The sequence below is a fragment of the Staurois parvus genome, unplaced genomic scaffold (assembly GCF_062004578.1).
Source record: "Staurois parvus isolate SC_StPar_1 unplaced genomic scaffold, SC_StPar_1.0 ptg000018l, whole genome shotgun sequence".
Taxonomy (NCBI): Eukaryota; Metazoa; Chordata; class Amphibia; order Anura; family Ranidae; genus Staurois; species Staurois parvus.
This window is the reverse complement of record NW_028317814.1, coordinates 2,729,659-2,748,676: the sequence shown is the minus strand read 5'-3', so window position 1 is coordinate 2,748,676 and position 19,018 is coordinate 2,729,659. Positions and strand designations below refer to the sequence as shown.

The window sequence follows — 19,018 nt, the reverse complement described above, 5'->3', positions numbered from 1 at the left end:
TATGCTGGATTTATTATTTGAAATCTCTTTCCCTGCATCACCAGCTGAAGCTTTTCTCAATCTCAAACCTGACGGACTTACTAAAAAGCAATTTAAATTTTAAATGACACAAGGCCCTAGGTGTTTACCCTCTTTAGTCCCCCTTTAACCTCTTCGCACCTCCCGGCATCTGCGCCTTGACACCGAGTGGCTGCACATTTGCGTGCAATTAAGAAAAACATATGTGCTGAGAGTGCATCCCCTGCGCGCTCCCAGCACACATGTCCGGTTCTCCCGGAAAGGTCTCAATCCCCTCTTTCGATCGGGACCTTTCCCGATCATGTGACCATCGTGACAGCGAATCACGGCAGTCACATGACCTTAAAACCCCGCCCCGCCACCCGGCTTCTGAAACCCTTAAAGGGCCGGGAGGCGCTGGCGCCAAGGGGTTAATGTGGAAATTATGCTTTTGCTGTATATAGTAGTAAATCAGGAATTTATTCATAAAGATTTGTTGCTGAAAGGTCCACTATAAAGTGGTTGTAAAAGCTCCAGGTTTTTTACCTTCAAGCATAAAAAACCTTATGTGTGCAGCAGCCTCCCGCTCCTCCCCCCACAGCCCAGCGATGTGTGCAAGAGCCTCAGCTCTCAGGGGATTCTCCCTCCTCATTGGCTGAGACAACAGCGGGAGTCATTGTCAACAACAGCCAGTGAGCCAATGAGAAGAGAGAGAGAGGGCAGGGCTGAGCCATGGTTCTCTGTGAATGGACACGTAGAGCAGTGGCTCGGGAGCAAGCCTGCTTGGGTGCCCCCATAGCTGCTTGGTCTAGGGGCACTCAGCAGGAGGGAGGGGCAGGAGCACCAGCAGGAGACCCAAGAAGAGGAGTATTGGGTCTGCTCTGTGCAAAACCACTGCACAGAGCAGGTAAGTATGACATTTTTGTAAAGCCTGCCTTTAATATCACTTTAACAGGCTGTACCTTTTTTACATATTTATTTACAGAACAGATCTTTGACATCGGTCAACAACTGTAAAGCCTTCGTTTTAATGAAAATCAGTCATATCCCATGGTTTCTTTATATATGCCTGTTTTTTATAATTGGCATAGGTTTTAGCGACCCATATTGCATGCTGGGAATCATGATTGTGCAAAGTGCGAAAGAAACCGAGGAAAAGAAAGAGAGGAAATTTAGCTTCAGAAAGAAGAAAGACAAAATGGAGAAACGTTCAAGTATAAGGGAAGTGCTGCCAGCAAAGTACATCCAGGTCACTGAGGTCAAGAGCAATACCTTGAATCCAATTTGGAATGAAAACTTCCTTTTGTAAGTGGAGTGACATTCTGCACCTAAAACTTCTGTTTCATGTAACGTATACATTGAATACGCCGTCTTCCCCCAGAGAAGTGTTTTAGAAGGTTTCCTAAAATAATATTCTGTGAACAAGACTCTCAGACGTATTTTTGGTTCTATGTCAAAAGCAAGTACCTGCTGTATAAACCACGACTGCTCTGTATAATGCTGAGAGATTTTAAAGAAGGGATTTCTGTTTTATTTTTAGGTTTACCGAATTTCATCTTAATCTTCTTGCTAGCTAAAAGATGGTCAGTATGGGACCATAAAGTGTTACTAAAATAAGGGGTTAATCCACCACATTGTGTAAAAGGGCTGTTTGATCCTGTCTTCTCTGATCCTCCCCTTCTTCCACAGTCCCCAGTCCATCTGCTCATAGAGCAGAGCCCTAGAAGGCATTCTGCACATTCTCAGTATGGTGTGTTTTAATAGAGATTTTTTTTGGGGGGAGGGTACATGGGCCAATCAGCACTATCCAGTCAGAGGGTCAGGGGTCATGCAGTCTCATAGAACAGTCAGAGGAGAATGAAACTCCTCCTACAAGCTTTAACCAGTGCTCAGCCGGACACTGATAGAAGTCACAAGACTGCTCTAAACTGCTGAGGAGAAAAGGTATTTAGCAGTTTATATTTACTACAACAATTGCATTTCCATGTTTTGTGTACTGTGGGAGACCAGATATAGTGAATGCAGGGTCCTGGGTTTAGCAACACTTTAAAGGGTCATTCTATCCAAAATGGTCATCCTGTTTTTGGAAGATGCTGGACAGTAAAGTATTTTTTTTTAGCCAAGTACATTTTTTGCAAGTACAAAACATACTTGGCGATCCTGCCAGAACTCTAAAGTTGTAACTTCCTGTGCACTGAACTGTAATCTCAACTTATGGTATCAGTCTTCCCAGTTCTTGTCTATGAACTACAGAACACCTCACCTATATGTCATGAGATAAGGAGAGGGAGAGGCATTTGTACTTCAGATCTGAGGGAGTAGAGAGAAGTCTAGGGTGACACCATTGATCTTCCAAAGAACAGTGTGCAAGTGTTGTCACTCTAGGATAAGAAGTGTATTACTGGCAGTATCAGCAGGTGTAAATAAAAATTAGGAAAAATCTAAATTCTCAGACGTACAGAAATAGAATAACCAAGGCATTTAAAAAGCTAAGTTTCAACTTAGCCCACATTGTTCCACCTATAACTAAAATATCCCTTATTTTGGCTGGCTGACTCTTTCAAATACCTCCCACTATCATTTTAATTGCCTGTTGGTTTTTAACTTAAAGCAGTGTTAAACCCAAAAACAAACATTTATTATATACCAGCTTACCAATTCTTAGATGTGATGGCTGCATTAGTTTTCTGTTTTAGGCTTTCTTTCCTTTATTTTCACCAGGTGATGCTGCCAGTAAGTCTATTAGATTTTCAACACAACTAGCTGCCCTGCATATGTAGCAGTTAAAGTGTTGAGACAGACCATTTGCCACGAACAGGGGTACTTAAAATGATCAACTCTAGACACGTGCATTTCGTTTTGTTATGATTCGTTTTTTGAACAAAAATGTAATTTCCAAGATTCGGATATATATGAATCTCCAATAGGATATTGTAAGGAATATCAACAAATCCAAAAAAAGGTATAACGAAATTAACTAATGCATTTGTTTCGTTTGGATGATGTCACATGATGTGACAGTAGTTTGAGCCTATCGGGAAATTAATTCAATTTACGAATATGTTATATGATTCAGATTTGGATAAAGAATGGATCCGAATTTCATTCCTTTTGTTAAATCGAATGCACATGGCGCCAGTCAATATTGTCCAATCAGCTCATTCAGTTTCTCTTGGTGGGTTGGACAAATGTCTGAAAATGTCGAATCCGTCCTATTCAATAATATATCGAATATATAACAATGTTCCGGAAAATTTTTTCTAATCCACCCGGACCGATGAATATAGGAAACTAATGCAGAGGATATGTAACGAATTCCGAAAACGAATCGGTTTAACATAATGAATATTACAAACCAAAATTCTTTAATGAATGAACGCATCTGAAAGGAAACAAAATGAACATTTCTGGAGTGTCTAATTAGCTTTTATTTACGTAAAACCTTTATCCCTATGTTGTCCAAAGGTGTCTCTGTTGCTCCTTCATCGAGAGTAGGGGCACTCCAATACAGGAGGTGTGTCACTGGCCAGACCACCAGGTGAATATAGAGGGGAAAATGTAAAAAAAACTAATGCAGCCACCACGTCTAATGATTTGTAAGCTGCAATACAGTGTATATTACATTTCTGGTCTCCCACAGTACACAGAACATGGAAGTGTAATTTTTTTAGTAAATATAAACTGCTAAAAACCTTTTCTCATCAGAAGTTAGAGCAGTCTTGTGACTTCTATCTGTGTCCAGCAGAGCACTAGCTATGGCTTGTAGGAGGAGTTTTATTTCTGCTCTAGGAGGATGCAGGACCCCTGACCTCTGTCTGGACAGTGCTGATTACATGCACTCTCCTGAGAAAAAGAAAAACTTCTAGCAATACACACCAAACTGAGTATGTGCATGGCTACGGTTCAGTCTTGAGATAAGTGGTGGTCACTGAAAAAGGGGCGGAACAGAGAAGAATGGATCAAACAGCCTTTTTACACAATGCAGAGGATTAACCTTTTAAGTTCCACAGAGAGTATAACAAGTATGCTTTACTGCATATACAGACTGATTTTACTGTTGTGGGTTTAGTAACTGCTTTAAGTTTAATACTGCTTTAGGCCACGGTGACTATAGAGATTTGCTGTTTAAACAGCTCTCTACAGCTGCTATGAATCAAATGTAGTTTTTACTACAGCTGTGATTATGCAAACTGTAACAGAGAAAGAGTTAAATATTTGTTAGTGACTTTCACAGAGATAAAATATATACAGGATAGATGAAGTCACATGGAACAAAGCTGATCAGGATGGGTTCCACAGGTTTGGAAGCATGATGCTATGTACTGTCCATGGCAGGGGCGGACTCACAACTCATGGGGCCCCCGGGCAATAGGGGATCATGGGGCCCCTGTGTCCTTGCCCAAACTCAAAAAAGCCTATGAAAAAGGTACCAGGGGCATCTCATGGGGCCCCCTACTGACCCCAGGCCCTCGGGCAGCGCCTGAGTTTCCAAATGGTCAGTCCGCCCCTGGTCCATGGTAATGCTATAATAAGGGGACAGTGAGTGTGCAGCACCCTCTCTTCACCTACAGTACAGCCATCCAGGGGTGGACTGACCATTTGGAAACTCGGGCACTGCCCGAGGACCTGGGGTCAGTAGGGGGCCCCATGAGATGCCCCTGGTACCTTTTTCATAGGCTTTTTTGAGTTTGGGCAAGGACACAGGGGCCCCATGATCCCCTATTGTCCGGGGGCCCCATGAGTTGTCAGTCCGCCCCTGCAGCCATCTCAATGTACTGGTGCTGTATGGAAAAAGTGACCATCAGACAATTTAGTCACTCACTTTTTTCATCTCCATTGATCAACTATTGCTGGTTTTCTTGCCCTTTAACATTTTTCTTTATTCCATTGTTTATAGAAATAATAGAAATAAACAAATAAAAAAAGTACTCTTTAACGACTTTATTAGTAGCAATTAACAATATTTATTTTTATTTTATAGTGAAATAGATGATATTTATACTGACCAGCTTCACCTGGATATTTGGTATGTATAACATCTCTCTCTCTCTTCTCTCTCACTCTTCTCTCGCTCTTTCTCTCTCTTTTCTTCTGTCTCTTCTCTTGTCTCTCTCTCTCTCTCTCTCCCGATCATGTTCTGTCGCTCTTCTCTCTTTTTCTTTTTCTCTCTCTCTTACACTTTTCACAGACATTTAGCCTAGGTTCACACTACTGTTGCACAAGGATGTTTTTTAGTGTGTTTTTGTAGTGCATTTTTGATTCGTTTTTATACTTCACTAATTTTTATAGAAGTGGGACACAAAACTCAAAGATGTACTAAAAATGTGTTTTCCATGCATTCCTATTGAAGTCTATGGAGCACAAAAGGCACTGCAGTGCATCAAAATAAGTGCCTGCACCTTTAAAAAAAATGCACTGTGCTGCGCTGCATTGATGTGAATGATCAACGTAGAAAATAATGTGATTTCCATTTCCATCCAGAGTCACCTAAGCCAATAAAGGGCATTAAATCCTCAGTAACTTCCAACTAAAACTGAAAAAAAAAAGTAGAGTTCCCCATTAAATTTTTATTCAGATTTTGTGGCACTTAGTATGTGTATTTGGTGTTCCATTTTCTATTAAACCAAGCCTGTGATTTTTGTTTTACACAGTGTGGTCATTAGACCCAGGATGGGTTTGAAATTAACAAGGTTTTAACATTATGTTTGGGTAGCAAAGATCTAAACAAGGATACAGTTCTAATATTATTTTTGTATATTTAAGGTGTTTGTAAACCCTTACATATACCCAGTGAAGTGATACACAGAGATTAAACAAATCCTCCTACATAAGCTGTACCTGTTTATCTACAGCTGTCTGTCTCATACATCCATTCAGAGTGCAGAATTTACACAGGATCGCTCATCTCTGAAAAGCAGGGGGCAGGGAGTTGAAGTTACTCTCAATGAGGAGAGTTCTAAGAGCTGATTGGAGGGAAGGGACACACCCTCCTTCATACAGCATACAGGAACAGAGCTGATGCTGTCAATCTGCTGGAGGTCCCTCCCCTGTCACCATTTTTCTCTTGGTGTCAGAAGTGACAACTATAGAGGGATATGCTTTGCTCATATTTCATGTCTGAAGTTTACTACCACTTTTATATAATGGGTAAGAAATACACATAGGGGTTGATTTACTAAACCTGGAAAGTGAAAAATCCGCTACCAGGTTTTATCGTCAAAGTTTAATTGAACAAGCAGAAGTTAGAAACTGATTAGCTGCCATGCACAGCTGCACCAGATTCAGTGTTCCAGTTTTAGTAAATCTCCCCCATAGTATATTGTAGTCTTTTCATTAGGTCTTTTTTGTTTGTCTGCTAGTTAGAGACCACAAAGGTATAATTTTGTAGATTTCCTTGGGTCTATAAATCCCTCTACTTTTCTGCATGGTCTAAAACTGGCTGTACACTAGTAGATTTTCCAACAAACATGCTCATCATTCGATGACCTGACAAATGTTTGTGTTTCAAAAAAAATGTGCTTCTAACTTTCGATTTTAGAGTGAATGGACTTTTCTGAATGAAAACCACATACACTTGTTAGAAATTTGAGAAAAAAATTTCATTCTGCTCCAAATTTTCTAGCCACTTTGGTAGAAACATATAATTGAATTAATTAACAATTATAAAATCAAACATTATGTTTAGATTTAGAATTCTGCTAGTGTATGGCCAGCTTAACACCTGCCTCATCCTGCTACTAAAGGAGAAGGATTGTAAAGGAGAAGCAGCACACTGATGAGGACATTCCTATGCATTCCATCCCTGTATGCAAGTATGCATACAGGGATGGAATATATGCCATATAGATGGAAGATATGCCATATAACCCTGTTTGGCTCAGAATGCTTTCTTCGACTGTAAGTGCTGATTGGGGTTACATGAGCAGAGTTCTATGCAGAAATAAATGTATGCAACCATAACTGTATTTAGGACCAGGTGCATATTTTTAAATGCATCCTGAATGCATGTATAGTAAAATCAATTATTTCCAAACACCCTAATTTACACTATTGTGTTCAGTACCAGTGCTTTCAACAAAAGAACAGCAGCATGCATCTTTTGTTTGCACAAGAACTTGTGTAAATGCACTGGAAAGCACATAAACACATGTTTGCATAAAAAAAAAATGCATTGGAATGCATTACAAATGTGTTAAAAATGCATTTCAACCCAGGTGTAAATGTGCCTATGGAAACACACACTAAATGCAGGAATTATGGTGTGAACTAGCCTGAAATGCTTTCTCTTCTGCCTGAAAATTCAGACTTACCATCGTTTTTTTAAATGAAAAGTGGGCTAGAAAAAAAGGATTAGCTGCAGTCTCTAAACTTTACAGTCTAGGTTAGAAAAAAAAAGAACTTGATTGGTTGCTGAAACTGCATAAGGATGTGGAACTCCCTTCCACAGTTGGTGATGTCAGCAGAAAGTGTAGATAAATCCAAAACACAATGGGCATCTTAGCAAACACAATATACAGGGCTATGGGAAATGGTACTTAATCACACACAATCACTATCATAGGTTGAACTGGATAGACTGGTATCTTTATTCAACCTTACCAACTGTGTAACTATGCTATTGGCAGCAAAAAATCTATGCTTTAGTACATTGTTTCTCAACCTTTTTTCAGTCAACGCACCCTTTAAAATTCTGCACAATCTCAAGGCACTTGATTCTAAAATGTAAAAAAACTATTCTACTAGTTTTACATAATGGGGCAACATCCACACATAGTACATTCGATGTTACAGGTGATTTATTCTTCCAAAGCAAATATACCTTTGCACACTAGAACTGACTAGAATTCCAACATTTCTCACTCAATTTCTCTCCCTCATTCAGCTTATGTGACCCCAGTGCTGGCAGAGAGGGGCAGGGGAGGGGCAAAAAAGGATGCTGTGCAGGCACGCAACATCCTCGTTATCAACTGATGACATCTTTGGGTACAAATGGAGAAACAGAAAAAGGGCGCACCGACCTAGTGCATTATCGTTTAAAATTATTTATTAAAGAAACAAAAATAGATATCATACTCACAATGGACATAATAACACAGGCATGTCAAACTGAACAAGATGTATGATCCAAACAACATCTGAGTCCATACGATGGAACCCTGGATGACCAACTGGCTAACGCGTTTCGAGGACACAACCTCTTCCTCAGAGCTTTGGTTGGCTCTGAGGAAGAGGTTGTGTCCTCGAAACGCATTAGCCAGTTGGTCATCCAGGGTTCCATCGTATGGACTCAGATGCTGTCCCAGTTTGACATGCCTGTGTTATTATGTCCATTGTGAGTATGATAACTATTTTTGTTTCTTTAATAAATTATTTTAAACTATAATGCACTAGGTCGGTGCGCCCTTTTTCTGTTTCTCCATTTGTATCCAGTGTATTCGGACCACCCCGGTCTGTTGGGCAGCAAGCAGTGCATATTCCAGAAAATTCCAGAACATTCCTATTGGGTCTACTGAGTCCTTTCCTAGCGCAGGAGTAAAGTGTTTGTTGTGTTGGATTTGACATCTTTGGGTGTCAGGATGCTGGTAGCTAGAAGGCCATAATAGTGCACAATGACAACCTGTGGATTTGTGTACTAAAAGGCAGGCTTGATTCGCCTGCTGGCTTGTATACAATTTTTGGGCAATTTGTAGGCACATTGCCAAGACACCCCTGAAGAAGCCTGAAGGCACTCCAGGGTGTTGAAAAAGGCTGCTTTAGTATACTCTTCATACCTTACACAATGGATCTGTGGTTTTATTGGTTATTGTATTTCAGGGATCATGACGATGATGTGTCCGTGGCAGAGGCCTGCAAAAAGCTCAATGAAGTCAGTGGTTTTAAAGGTATGGGCAGGTAAGGTATTCAGTTCACCTACCTAACATCTTTTGTGTTAACTAACTCTCCTGTTTAGTGACACATCACCAGTAAAACTTATCTTTCTGTTATATGCAGTAAACAAAAAAATCTCAGCTAAACAATTGCCTACTGTTCTCTGCTTACAGATGAAGACTGGCATCCCCAGATAAATAGTTGTAGCATTGCATCCAAGGGGTCAGATGTATTGATTGTACCACCATTCAATAATGACATGTTCAATAAGCTAATATATATATACCATCTGCCAGATGATTGTCTTGTATTTAGATTAGAGGAGAAATCCACTAAAAACGTATTTATTTATTTGAATTTAAAAAATGTAAGTTTTTTTTACTTTTGGGGTATAACTAAATACCTCTGTTGGAAAAAAGTGTTTTGTAGCCCAGGAGATTTCCCTTGAATGCTTGTCTTGGAAACACAACTTTAGGTTTGCCACTTCTATGTAATATGAGGACCTACCTATCCAATCAGTGTTTATCCATAAGTCATGCCCTTGCACTACATAGTTGTTGGCAGATCTAAAAGAGATTGTACAATCAGATTGTAATCTGTGCGGTGAGCATTAGACAGATATCACCAAAGTAGGTGCCAACATTAAAGGATTTCCTCTCATCTCCAGTTCTAGTAACATATAAAAAAAAAAAAATCTTTTTTCCATCATTTGGTGTCCCTGTGACAGTGGTCATCAGGAAAGATGGGTTTCATTTCCTCTTGGGGTCACAGACAGCAATCTCCTTAGAAAAGAGATAATTCAACTAATTGTTTACATTTATTGCCAGCCTGAAGCAGCAATAACTTGTATGATAGTCTTTGTGAATTGACTTTTACAGATGAAAAAAAAAATCACTAAAATAATGTGTTTGGTAACTGGAACAGACATTTGCAGCAAATTTAGCCAAACAATGCAGCGGTGCCTTTAATGGACTAAAAATTAATTTTTGATTATTAAAAAAAAAATTAAAAACAAACAGCTGTGTCATGCGTTGGAAGTGAATTATATCTAATGTGTTGGATTTTGACAGAAAGGTTTGTATAGATGAATTCCTGGCTACACCCATCTTCTGCCAATACAGGGGATTTCACTCTTGTTTGTGGGTTCTCCTTCTATTTATGCATTCCAGAGGACCCCCCTCTTTCCTTACTGTAGGTTTTCTTTAAAGCAAAACAACAGGTTTGCTTTAATCCCTGCATCCCCAAAAGCACAGACTCCCCTTTCCATTACTCCCTGTCCCCACTCCATTCAGCACCAAGGGCCGAAGAAAATACTCAGTACTTCGAGGTATAGAGTAGCATGTTGCTAGGCCAATTTTCACAATACTCAATGCTCCTATGCTAGCTACAATATAACTTTCCTCCATTCCCAGATGGTCTGATTAGAGTGGCAGAGTGGAAGTCAAAAGTAAGGCTCCTGGGGAGTTAATTTATAGTGAACCTTCTGGTTTAGTGAATCACAGGATCACTTAAACCTCCCTGGCGGTATTCCCGAGTGTAGCTCGGGGTAAAGTTTCAGTACCACAAGCGGTAACCCCGAGCTACACTCGGGAATACCATGCGGCGCTGCTCCGCGATCCCTCGATCACTTACCTTGTCCTGCGCTCCCCGATGTCCCCCCTGCAGAGCCCCCGGCAATGTAATCCGGCGGATGCCGGCATCTGTCTTCTGGGTTCCGTCCCCTGCGACGTTGGGACGTACGGGGGATGGAGCAGCGGGACATTTGAAAATGACAAAAAGTGACATTCACTAAAATCACATAGTAAAACATTACTGTATCAAACCATTTCACATACATTTTGTCCCGAGTGCTTTGTCCTGTGCCCTGCCTGCATTTTTACTGTTCTTTCTGCCTGGAAACTGAGAAACGTCCATAGCCTCCAAAAAGCGTCCCTTTAGGTCAAAAGCGGTTTTAGACCAGCTAGAGAACAGCGATAGTAAATTAGAACTACTTGCAGAATTGAGTGATAATGATTCGTGGGGAAATTCGTCATCAGACACTTAAAACGATTTTGCGACTTTCCTCAGTGATGTGCGAACTTGGCGCTCTATTTCAAATTTCAGTGTTTTTGGTTGATTATATTATTGAATTAAATTTATTATTATTATATTATTATTTTTTATGATTATCTATTAAATTATAATTTATGATTTCGCGTTTCAAATTTTAACATACCCGGGATGTTTACTAGACTCTTGTTCGGACAGATTTCAGCGAGTTATTCCTAAAAATTACAGGCCTACAATAAAAAACGCCAAATTTCCCTGTAAAATAATGGTACCGCTTTCAGCACCAAAAATCTGAAATAATCATACCGCCATGGAGGTTAAGGAATATGCAATGGTTAGGAGAGGAGATACCTAGCTGGCTTTATAATAGCTGTAGATTTTGCTAGTGAATTACCTAGACATACAAGAAACACAGGTTGATTCAAATCACTGATGTCCACCCAACATTTCATCCAGTTTGGAGTGGATTAACCATTAAAAGTGCAACCACCTTGACATTCTTGAGGAAGACATTCTCTCCTGTTGCTAAGCCCTGCCTCCATCCTTCAAGTATTAAAACACCAGAGCCTCCACCATCCACTAAGGTTTTGGTATTTGGCTGATGAATAGCATAGGGAGGGGTTTAGCAACATGATGGATGGGGTTTACGGTGGATTAATGTAGAGCGCACTGATGTCTGCCCCACATTCATCCAGTTGGGGGTGGACTCACCATTACAAGTGTAACCACCTTAAGAGTCTTTAGGAAGATCCACTCTCCTGTTGCTAAGCCCAGTCTCCATTATTCAAGTATTACAATACCACAGCCTCTACTATCCACTGAAGTTCTGGCATTTGACTGATGAAAGGCATAGGGGTTTAGTAACAGGAGGGGAGGGGTTTAATGTGGATAAATGTAAAGCTCACATGTTTCCTAAATGGAATGTGGAGGTGGTCATTGCTCACTCCTTATTCTGCGAGTGCTGGTTTCCTGGCTGTTGTATTGACATTTTTGCCTAAATACATTAGGCCAATGGACAGAACAAAAATGTAGAAAAGGGCTTCAGACTAATCTACCTTTCTTCTTGCATATTTTTTCCTGAGCCAGGGCCTAAGAAAAAAATAATAGAGGGCCAGCCAAACAGGCAAGCTACTACCTTTTTCATTTTTCATAATTATCATGTGAAAGATTTACTTTAGTGATGGGATGGCATGTAAAAATAATGTTCTTTGTAGTCTTCTGTATGCAGTTTTAATGTGATAAAACTGCTACCCCAAACTACTGTTTTTGTTCTTGCCTTCAGCCTAAACACGGAAGTATTAAAAGATGATAATATATGAAATGTTTAGTTGTGCTTTGTGACACTGGTTAATCCCTGGAAAATGTTCCATATTTATACAAATCCACATATACCACACTAATGTTTCTTTTAGAAGAACTACCAAATTATGTGTTTTAATAAATGTCCCCACTTTCTTTTTATGTATGGGATTTCACAGAAGATGTCAGCCCGGTGCTCACTGTAGCTCTAGCAATTAGTAGAAAAGCAATTAAATGAAATTTTACAGTTTCAGACTAACCTAGCCATTTTGCAGCCTGTTCAATTTTAGACCCGTGTGTGACTTGTCATTTCACATCCTTCAGGTCAGACAGAAAAACACGTTCTTGGAGGAAATAAAAAAGATCAAATGATTTTCTATAACATCGAACATGTTTTTTACTCTTTTTGAAGAAGCTGCAAAAACGAAATGTTAGATGTGTCATATTACAGCTTTTAATTAGCTTGTCAATTGTTTTGTGGGTTTTCTGAAGGTACCCATAGAGATATGGTAGAGGTACATGCTATCTGAATCTGCTACAATTAATTTGATAATGTAAGGATAATGATATTAAGAAAGTGTGCCTATTCTTTGAATTGCTAATTTTGAGTTGTGTGGTTTCTTTAAAGTATTTCTAAAGATAAAACATGTTTTTTTTTTGTTTTTAGTTTTTTTTAGTTGTGGATAGAGTAGAAAAGGATTAAAACTGGAGTGTTTGTGTTGCCACCTGTGTCCCATTAAGATTTCCCTTTCCTAAGGGTCTGTACATACTGCCCACATGCTAAATGCTCTGTACGGGCAGCTGTAAGTTTTTGGCTGCAGTGAGCAGCTGTGATGGGGCGGCGTGATGCGCATTTCAAAAGCTGATCACTAATCAACTTCTGTTAAAGAGACATGCTGGAGAATTTTCCTCTGCCTTTGGCTGCATCTGCTGATCAGTGTATTCTAACAGCCCAAGGAATGAAAGACTGAATAAAACAAAAACATGCATGAACAGCTTTAGGTGTTAAGAATGCTACAGAAACACATGAAACAACAGAGTAACACACTGACCCAAGTCACACTTCTAGACAAAAACATATGGAAGGTAATTCAATGCCACTTTTCCACCTTTTCTGTATAGGAATATTCTCATCCAAAAATCTACATGTGTATGGCCAGCTTTAGGTGTACTACCAGATTTAGATGGCCTAACAAATTAGCTGAGCTACAGTTAACACTTTTTAAACAAATACAGCAACCATATTTTTCCTTTTGGGATAAAGGTTTTACATAAATGAATAAAAGCTGACCATTGTAAGCACCCCTGTGAGTGTTAAATGGTTTGCCTCGACCCTCTAACTACCACTTTTGCTGGACAGCTTGGTTTGTTAAAGGAAGTTAAAAAAATAACAGACTTACTGGCCGGATCACCAGGTGGAAATAAAGAAAAAAAGTCTAAAAAGAAAACCAATGCGGCCATCACATTTAGGATTGGTAAGCTTCAATATATTACTTTTTTGCTTTTGGGTTTAGAAAAGCTTTGTGCACTATGCATTAACAGCCATCATATTTACAGGCACTAAATGTGTCAGTGTAGGTAAAGACTTTAATTATGGCCAATATACACTATATTGCTAAAAGTATTGGGATGCCTGCCTTTACACGTACATATGTTTTATTGGCATTCCAGTCTTAGTTCGTAGGGTTCTATATTAGGTTGGCCCACTCTTTGCAGCTAACAGCTTCAACTCTGCTGGGAAGGCTGTCCACAAGGTTTAGTAATGTGTCGGTGGGAAAGTTTAAACCATTCTTCCAGAAGTGCATTTGTGAGGTCAGGCACTGATGTCAGACAAGAACGGCCGGCTCACAGTCTCCGCTCTAATTCATCCCAAAGGTTTTCTATTGGGTTGAGGTCAGGACCAGTCAAGTTCAACCACCCCACACTCATTCATCCATGTTTTTATGGATCTTCCTTTGTGCACTGGTGTGCAGTCATGTTGGAACAGGAAAAGGCCATCCCCAAACTGTTCCCACAAATTTGGGAGCATGAAATTGTCCAAAATGTCTTGGTATGCTGACGCCTTTCAAAGTTCCCTTCACTGGAACTAAGGGGCCAAGCTCAATCCCTAAAAAGCAACCTCATAATCCCCCCTCCACCAAACTTTACTCTTTGCACAAAGCAGTCAGGCAAGTACCGTTCTCCTGGCAACTGCCAAACCCAGACATATGCATCGGATTGCCAGACAGAGAAGTGAGATTCATCACTCCAGAGAACATGTCTCCACTGCTCTAGAGTCCAGTGGTGGCGTGCTTTAAACCACTGCATCTGACACTTTGCATTGCTTTTGGTGATGTAAGGCTTGGATGCAGCTGCTCGACCATGGAAACCCATTCCATGAGGATCTCTACACACTGTTGTGCTATTCTGAAGGCCACACAACGTTTGGAGGTCTTTAGCTATTGACTCTTCCGACAGTTGCCGACTTCTGCTCACTGTGCGCTTCAGCATGTCATTTTACGTGGCCTACCACTTTGTGGCTCAGTTGCTGTTGTTCCCAGTTGCTTCCACTTTGTTATAATACCACTAACAGTTGACCATGGAATATTTAGTAGCAAGGAAATGTCACAGATGGACTTATTGAACAGGTGGCAACCTAACATGGTACCACGCTTGAATTCACTGAGTTCCTGAGAGCGACCCATTCCCTCACAAATGTTTGTAGAAGCAGTCTGCATGCCTAGGTGCTGGATTTTAAACATCCGTGGCCATGGAGGTGATTGGAACAGCTTAATCCAATGAATTGGGGGGGTGTCCCAATACTTTTGGCAATATAGTGTATGTGAGGGATTAACATTAAATGTTGTTAGGAAGTTTCTTGATAGATAATTATAAATATTCTTATGCTGTGTACCTGCCAAACCCAATTAGTCATTTTTATGTAGTCTCTGTGTTGTGTATGTAGGTGCAACGGATCAGCTAATGGGACCAGACTATTTCTGAAATGTTGGAGATGTACACAGCTTTTCATCAAAGCTGCCATTGTACAAGGAAGATTGGGGTGAAAGGAATTTACCTAAAAATAGACTCTTTTGTTGTTGCACAAAGTGATTCTTCTACTGGTTGATAACTAATGACCTGCAGGAGATGCCTGTTCTAATGCAGCCCAGTGAATTTAGTCTACACATGGGCAAAGCAGTGATTGTAGTACCAAGTGTACATTCCCTGGTGGATCTACAGTATGTACTATGGATACATCATCCCTCACTGTCCAAGTAACTGAATTAAATGCAGAAGAAGTAAAAAAAAAGAAAATTGTCAACAATAATAATGATTTGATTGAGCTTCCATCTTTTCCCCACTCTATCCAAGAAGTTTCACTTGGGGAACCACTTTAAGAAACGAACCATGTTAATTTTAGTAAATGTGCTGATTAGACAACAGAATCAGGCATCTAAGAGCCACATTGTCATGTATTTTATTGGAGAAAGAAAAGACTGGGCACAGAGATGGTAGTTCTGTCTTCCATTCTGATATAATGCGGTGTGTGAATGTTGCGGTGTCAACAAGGGTGCTGAGCCCCAATCAACAGTACTAATCTGACTTGCTGGAACTCTTGACAGCTATCTACAGTGCATAATGTGTGTAGTGTGCAGATATGAATATCTATGTATGGGTATTGTGATGCTTTCATCATAGTGGACCATGCTACTGAGGTTTAATTGCTGTTTTTTTTTGGCACAGGTCATACCCAAATTTATCTCATGTAAGTTAGGAATGCTGCTATATGTATTGAAACGAACAAGGCAAAAACCTGTAATACCATTTGTGGATGAGTTAACCCTTTAAAACTGCCCATGTGAATTTGCCTAGATCTACAGTAGATGTTAAGAAATAACAATTGTATGATCAACAGTAATCAAGACTGAAATGGACAAAATACTACCGGCTGCATGAATATCTGGTGCACAGATAACCTGGCTGTTTTCTCTGCTGGATTATATTTAAATTAGATTTGAAAGCCATAATGGCCTAGCAAAGGTTTCCTGAATAACTCTGGGATTTAGGGACAAACAGAACCTAATCATTAAACAAATAGGATGCAGAGTCAAAGCAGACATTCTTGTCACCAGTGACAAGACTTTAGAATGTAGCAGAAATAGACCACATCTCTGGAACTTGGCAAGCATCAGCATCCGAAGCTCGCCAGAAATATGAGTAATGTGCAAGCTTAAAATCAAGCAGTCTTAGGCTCCATGTACACTGCAGCTGATAAACTCACGTTTAGGAGCTGTTCAGCGTTTTTTTCAGCAGCCCCTGAACTCACCTTAATGTTTTCCTATGTGTCCATGTACACATCTTCCTTTACAGTCGTTTACAGGCATTTGAGTTTACAGTCATTTTTTTGAACGCAGATTTTGAACGTCGATTTTATCAGCATTTCAAACGCAAAACGCTTGTAAAAATGTGGCAAATCACATTTATAAGCGTTTGCGTTTTAAATTTTTTTTCAACTGTTCCAGTTCCCCATGCTGTCCAGAGCCTTTTTTCCATTAGGAAAATTGCATGCAAAGCGTTTTCAATGTACTCAGATGGACAAAACAAAAAACACAGGATGTTCCTAAAAAGCTTGTCACACATTGTAATTACCAATTCACACCTCAGACCTCTCTCACCCTTGGAAACAAAAGATATGTTAATGACCATTCACACCTCAATTTCCTCATGCAGACCCCCTGCCAGGTGGCCTTAATGACTCACTCCACCAGACACCTTTCCCACCCTTGGAAACAAAATAAATGTTTATGAGCAACTCACACCTAAGCTAATCTCAACACATGCTGCTATCTCTGCTTCTACTCTCTGTATTTTTCTGAAACAGTCTGAAATAGTTAATAATGTGCCACTTTTCTGTGCATTCTGGGCATTTGGGAGGTTATCTTGTGCTTATCTTTAAAAAACGCTTCTAAACGCAAGCGCACATAAACGCATTATGCAAACGCTGGTAAACAGATGTTTTTTACCTACGTTTTCCAGCAGTCAGTTTCCATTATTCAGAAGTGTCCTGTGTACATGGGGCCTAAAGAAGAACTATCAGTAAAACGCAAAGCTCATATGGAAAGAGTAAAATCTCCTACATATGGACAAAAACACAGTTTGCTATAATGTACCTAGGCACCCCCTGAAGCTGATCACAGCTTTTTTTTTCCAGAGCACTACTGCTGGGCATCCTGGGTGGCTGTAAAACCTAGGTGTCCACAATTGGCAAATTACTCTATGACTTTTAGAAAAAAGTGATTGCTGTGGCTTGCCCACCATATTATATAATGTTATGCAGAGTTTCAGCAACCTACTTACAGTTTCCCTGCATTGTAATCAGGGATTCGTTAGAGGTGAAGCATAGTGGCTACATTCCCAAAGGTCAGAAATACATTGTGTAGTGCAGACCCTGAACCGTTCCTGCTGTTTTGTCCCAGGTTGTATTCTCTTCTGGGTCCCAAAGCAGCTAGGTACATGGCAGCTTTCCAGTCTCTAAACACAATACCCAGGCAGTGAGTGTTTTTTTTAACTTTAATTCTGATTACATTTGGTTAGGGTATAGGGTGAGGCTTGGGATACTCCAAATTTAGTGCAAACTGTAACAGAGGACACTCTCTAGTAGTAGCTAAACTCTTAAGAATAGGCCTCTTGTGATACGCTCAGGGGACTCCCAACTATGGAAACAGTCCTAGTCCAGAAACTGTGGAGCAGTCTCTCCCAGGGTTAAGCAACAACAGTCACTAGGATTTCTTTCTCACTTTCTCAAGCCTCTACTCACTGTGTTCCTGTGTACATGGATGCCTCCTTCCAGTGCCATCCAGACCATGTACTGTTAGCCTCTGGGCCAGGTCCTCAGCAGACTTCCTTCAAACTGTTCTGAACAGTTTTAGAGATAGGTCCCCCAGCTCTCCCTGAGCTGGAACCTAAATGAAACTCCTGCAGTCTTCAGCTGATTTGCCTGGATGGACAACAGCCCTTCAGGCAGGGTCCTCACCTCCAGGACAAGAACCCCGCTGTTGCAGGCCCCAGACTATTTATACACACATCAGCCCTCTGCTGGTCATCCTTTTAGCCAGGATTGGCTGATGCTGTATGAATATTCAGCCCAGGGTCTGTCTCTTCCAACCTATTGTATTCCTATAACCTAATAGAAACAGGGGGGAATAGTTGAGCCTGCAACCAGCAGAATAAAGAACAGCCAAAAGCAATCAAATTCTGTTCCACTGACTACAGAGGAGCCAAAAACTAAATTTACCTAATCATACAAGCGGTGTAAGGATTCCCCATCATTTGATAGAAATTAAAATTATCAACCTACAGAGGACTGAATTCAAAGACACCCCAGAAATCAAAGTGAAAAAATGATGCAGCAGGCTAGTCCATTTTTCTGAAATTTCATTGCAGCAACTCAAAATACTACTTAGTAGTTTGTATGGTCCCCACATGCTTGTATGAATGCCTGACAACATTGGGACATGCTCCTAATGAGACGACGGATGGTGTCCTGAAGTATTTCCTCCCATATCTGGACCAGGGAATCACTGAGCTCCTCTACAGTCTGAGGTACAACTTGGCAGCGTCGGATGGACCGAAACATGATATCCCAGAGGTATTTTATTGGATTTAGGTCAGTTGAGCGTGGAGGCCATTCAATGGTATCAATTCCTTCATCCTTCAGGAACTGCCTGCATACTCTCCCCACATGAGGCCAGGCATTGTTGTGCACCAGGAGGAACCTAGGACCAACTGCACCAGCATAGGGTCTGACAGTGGGTCCAAGGATTCA

The 19,018-nt window shown here is 40.4% G+C and overlaps 1 protein-coding gene across 1 annotated transcript in view; it reads left to right on the top strand.

Annotated features, from left to right (window-relative positions):
- BAIAP3 (BAI1 associated protein 3) overlaps positions 1 to 19,018 on the top strand; it is a 534,732-nt gene that overhangs the window by 348,518 nt on the left and 167,196 nt on the right. Inside the window, exons 8-10 of the mRNA XM_089682088.1 lie at positions 1,089 to 1,302; positions 4,979 to 5,023; positions 8,812 to 8,889. Of these exons, the coding sequence (XP_089538214.1) occupies positions 1,089 to 1,302; positions 4,979 to 5,023; positions 8,812 to 8,889 (337 nt within the window). The remainder of the gene's footprint in view (positions 1 to 1,088; positions 1,303 to 4,978; positions 5,024 to 8,811; positions 8,890 to 19,018) is intronic.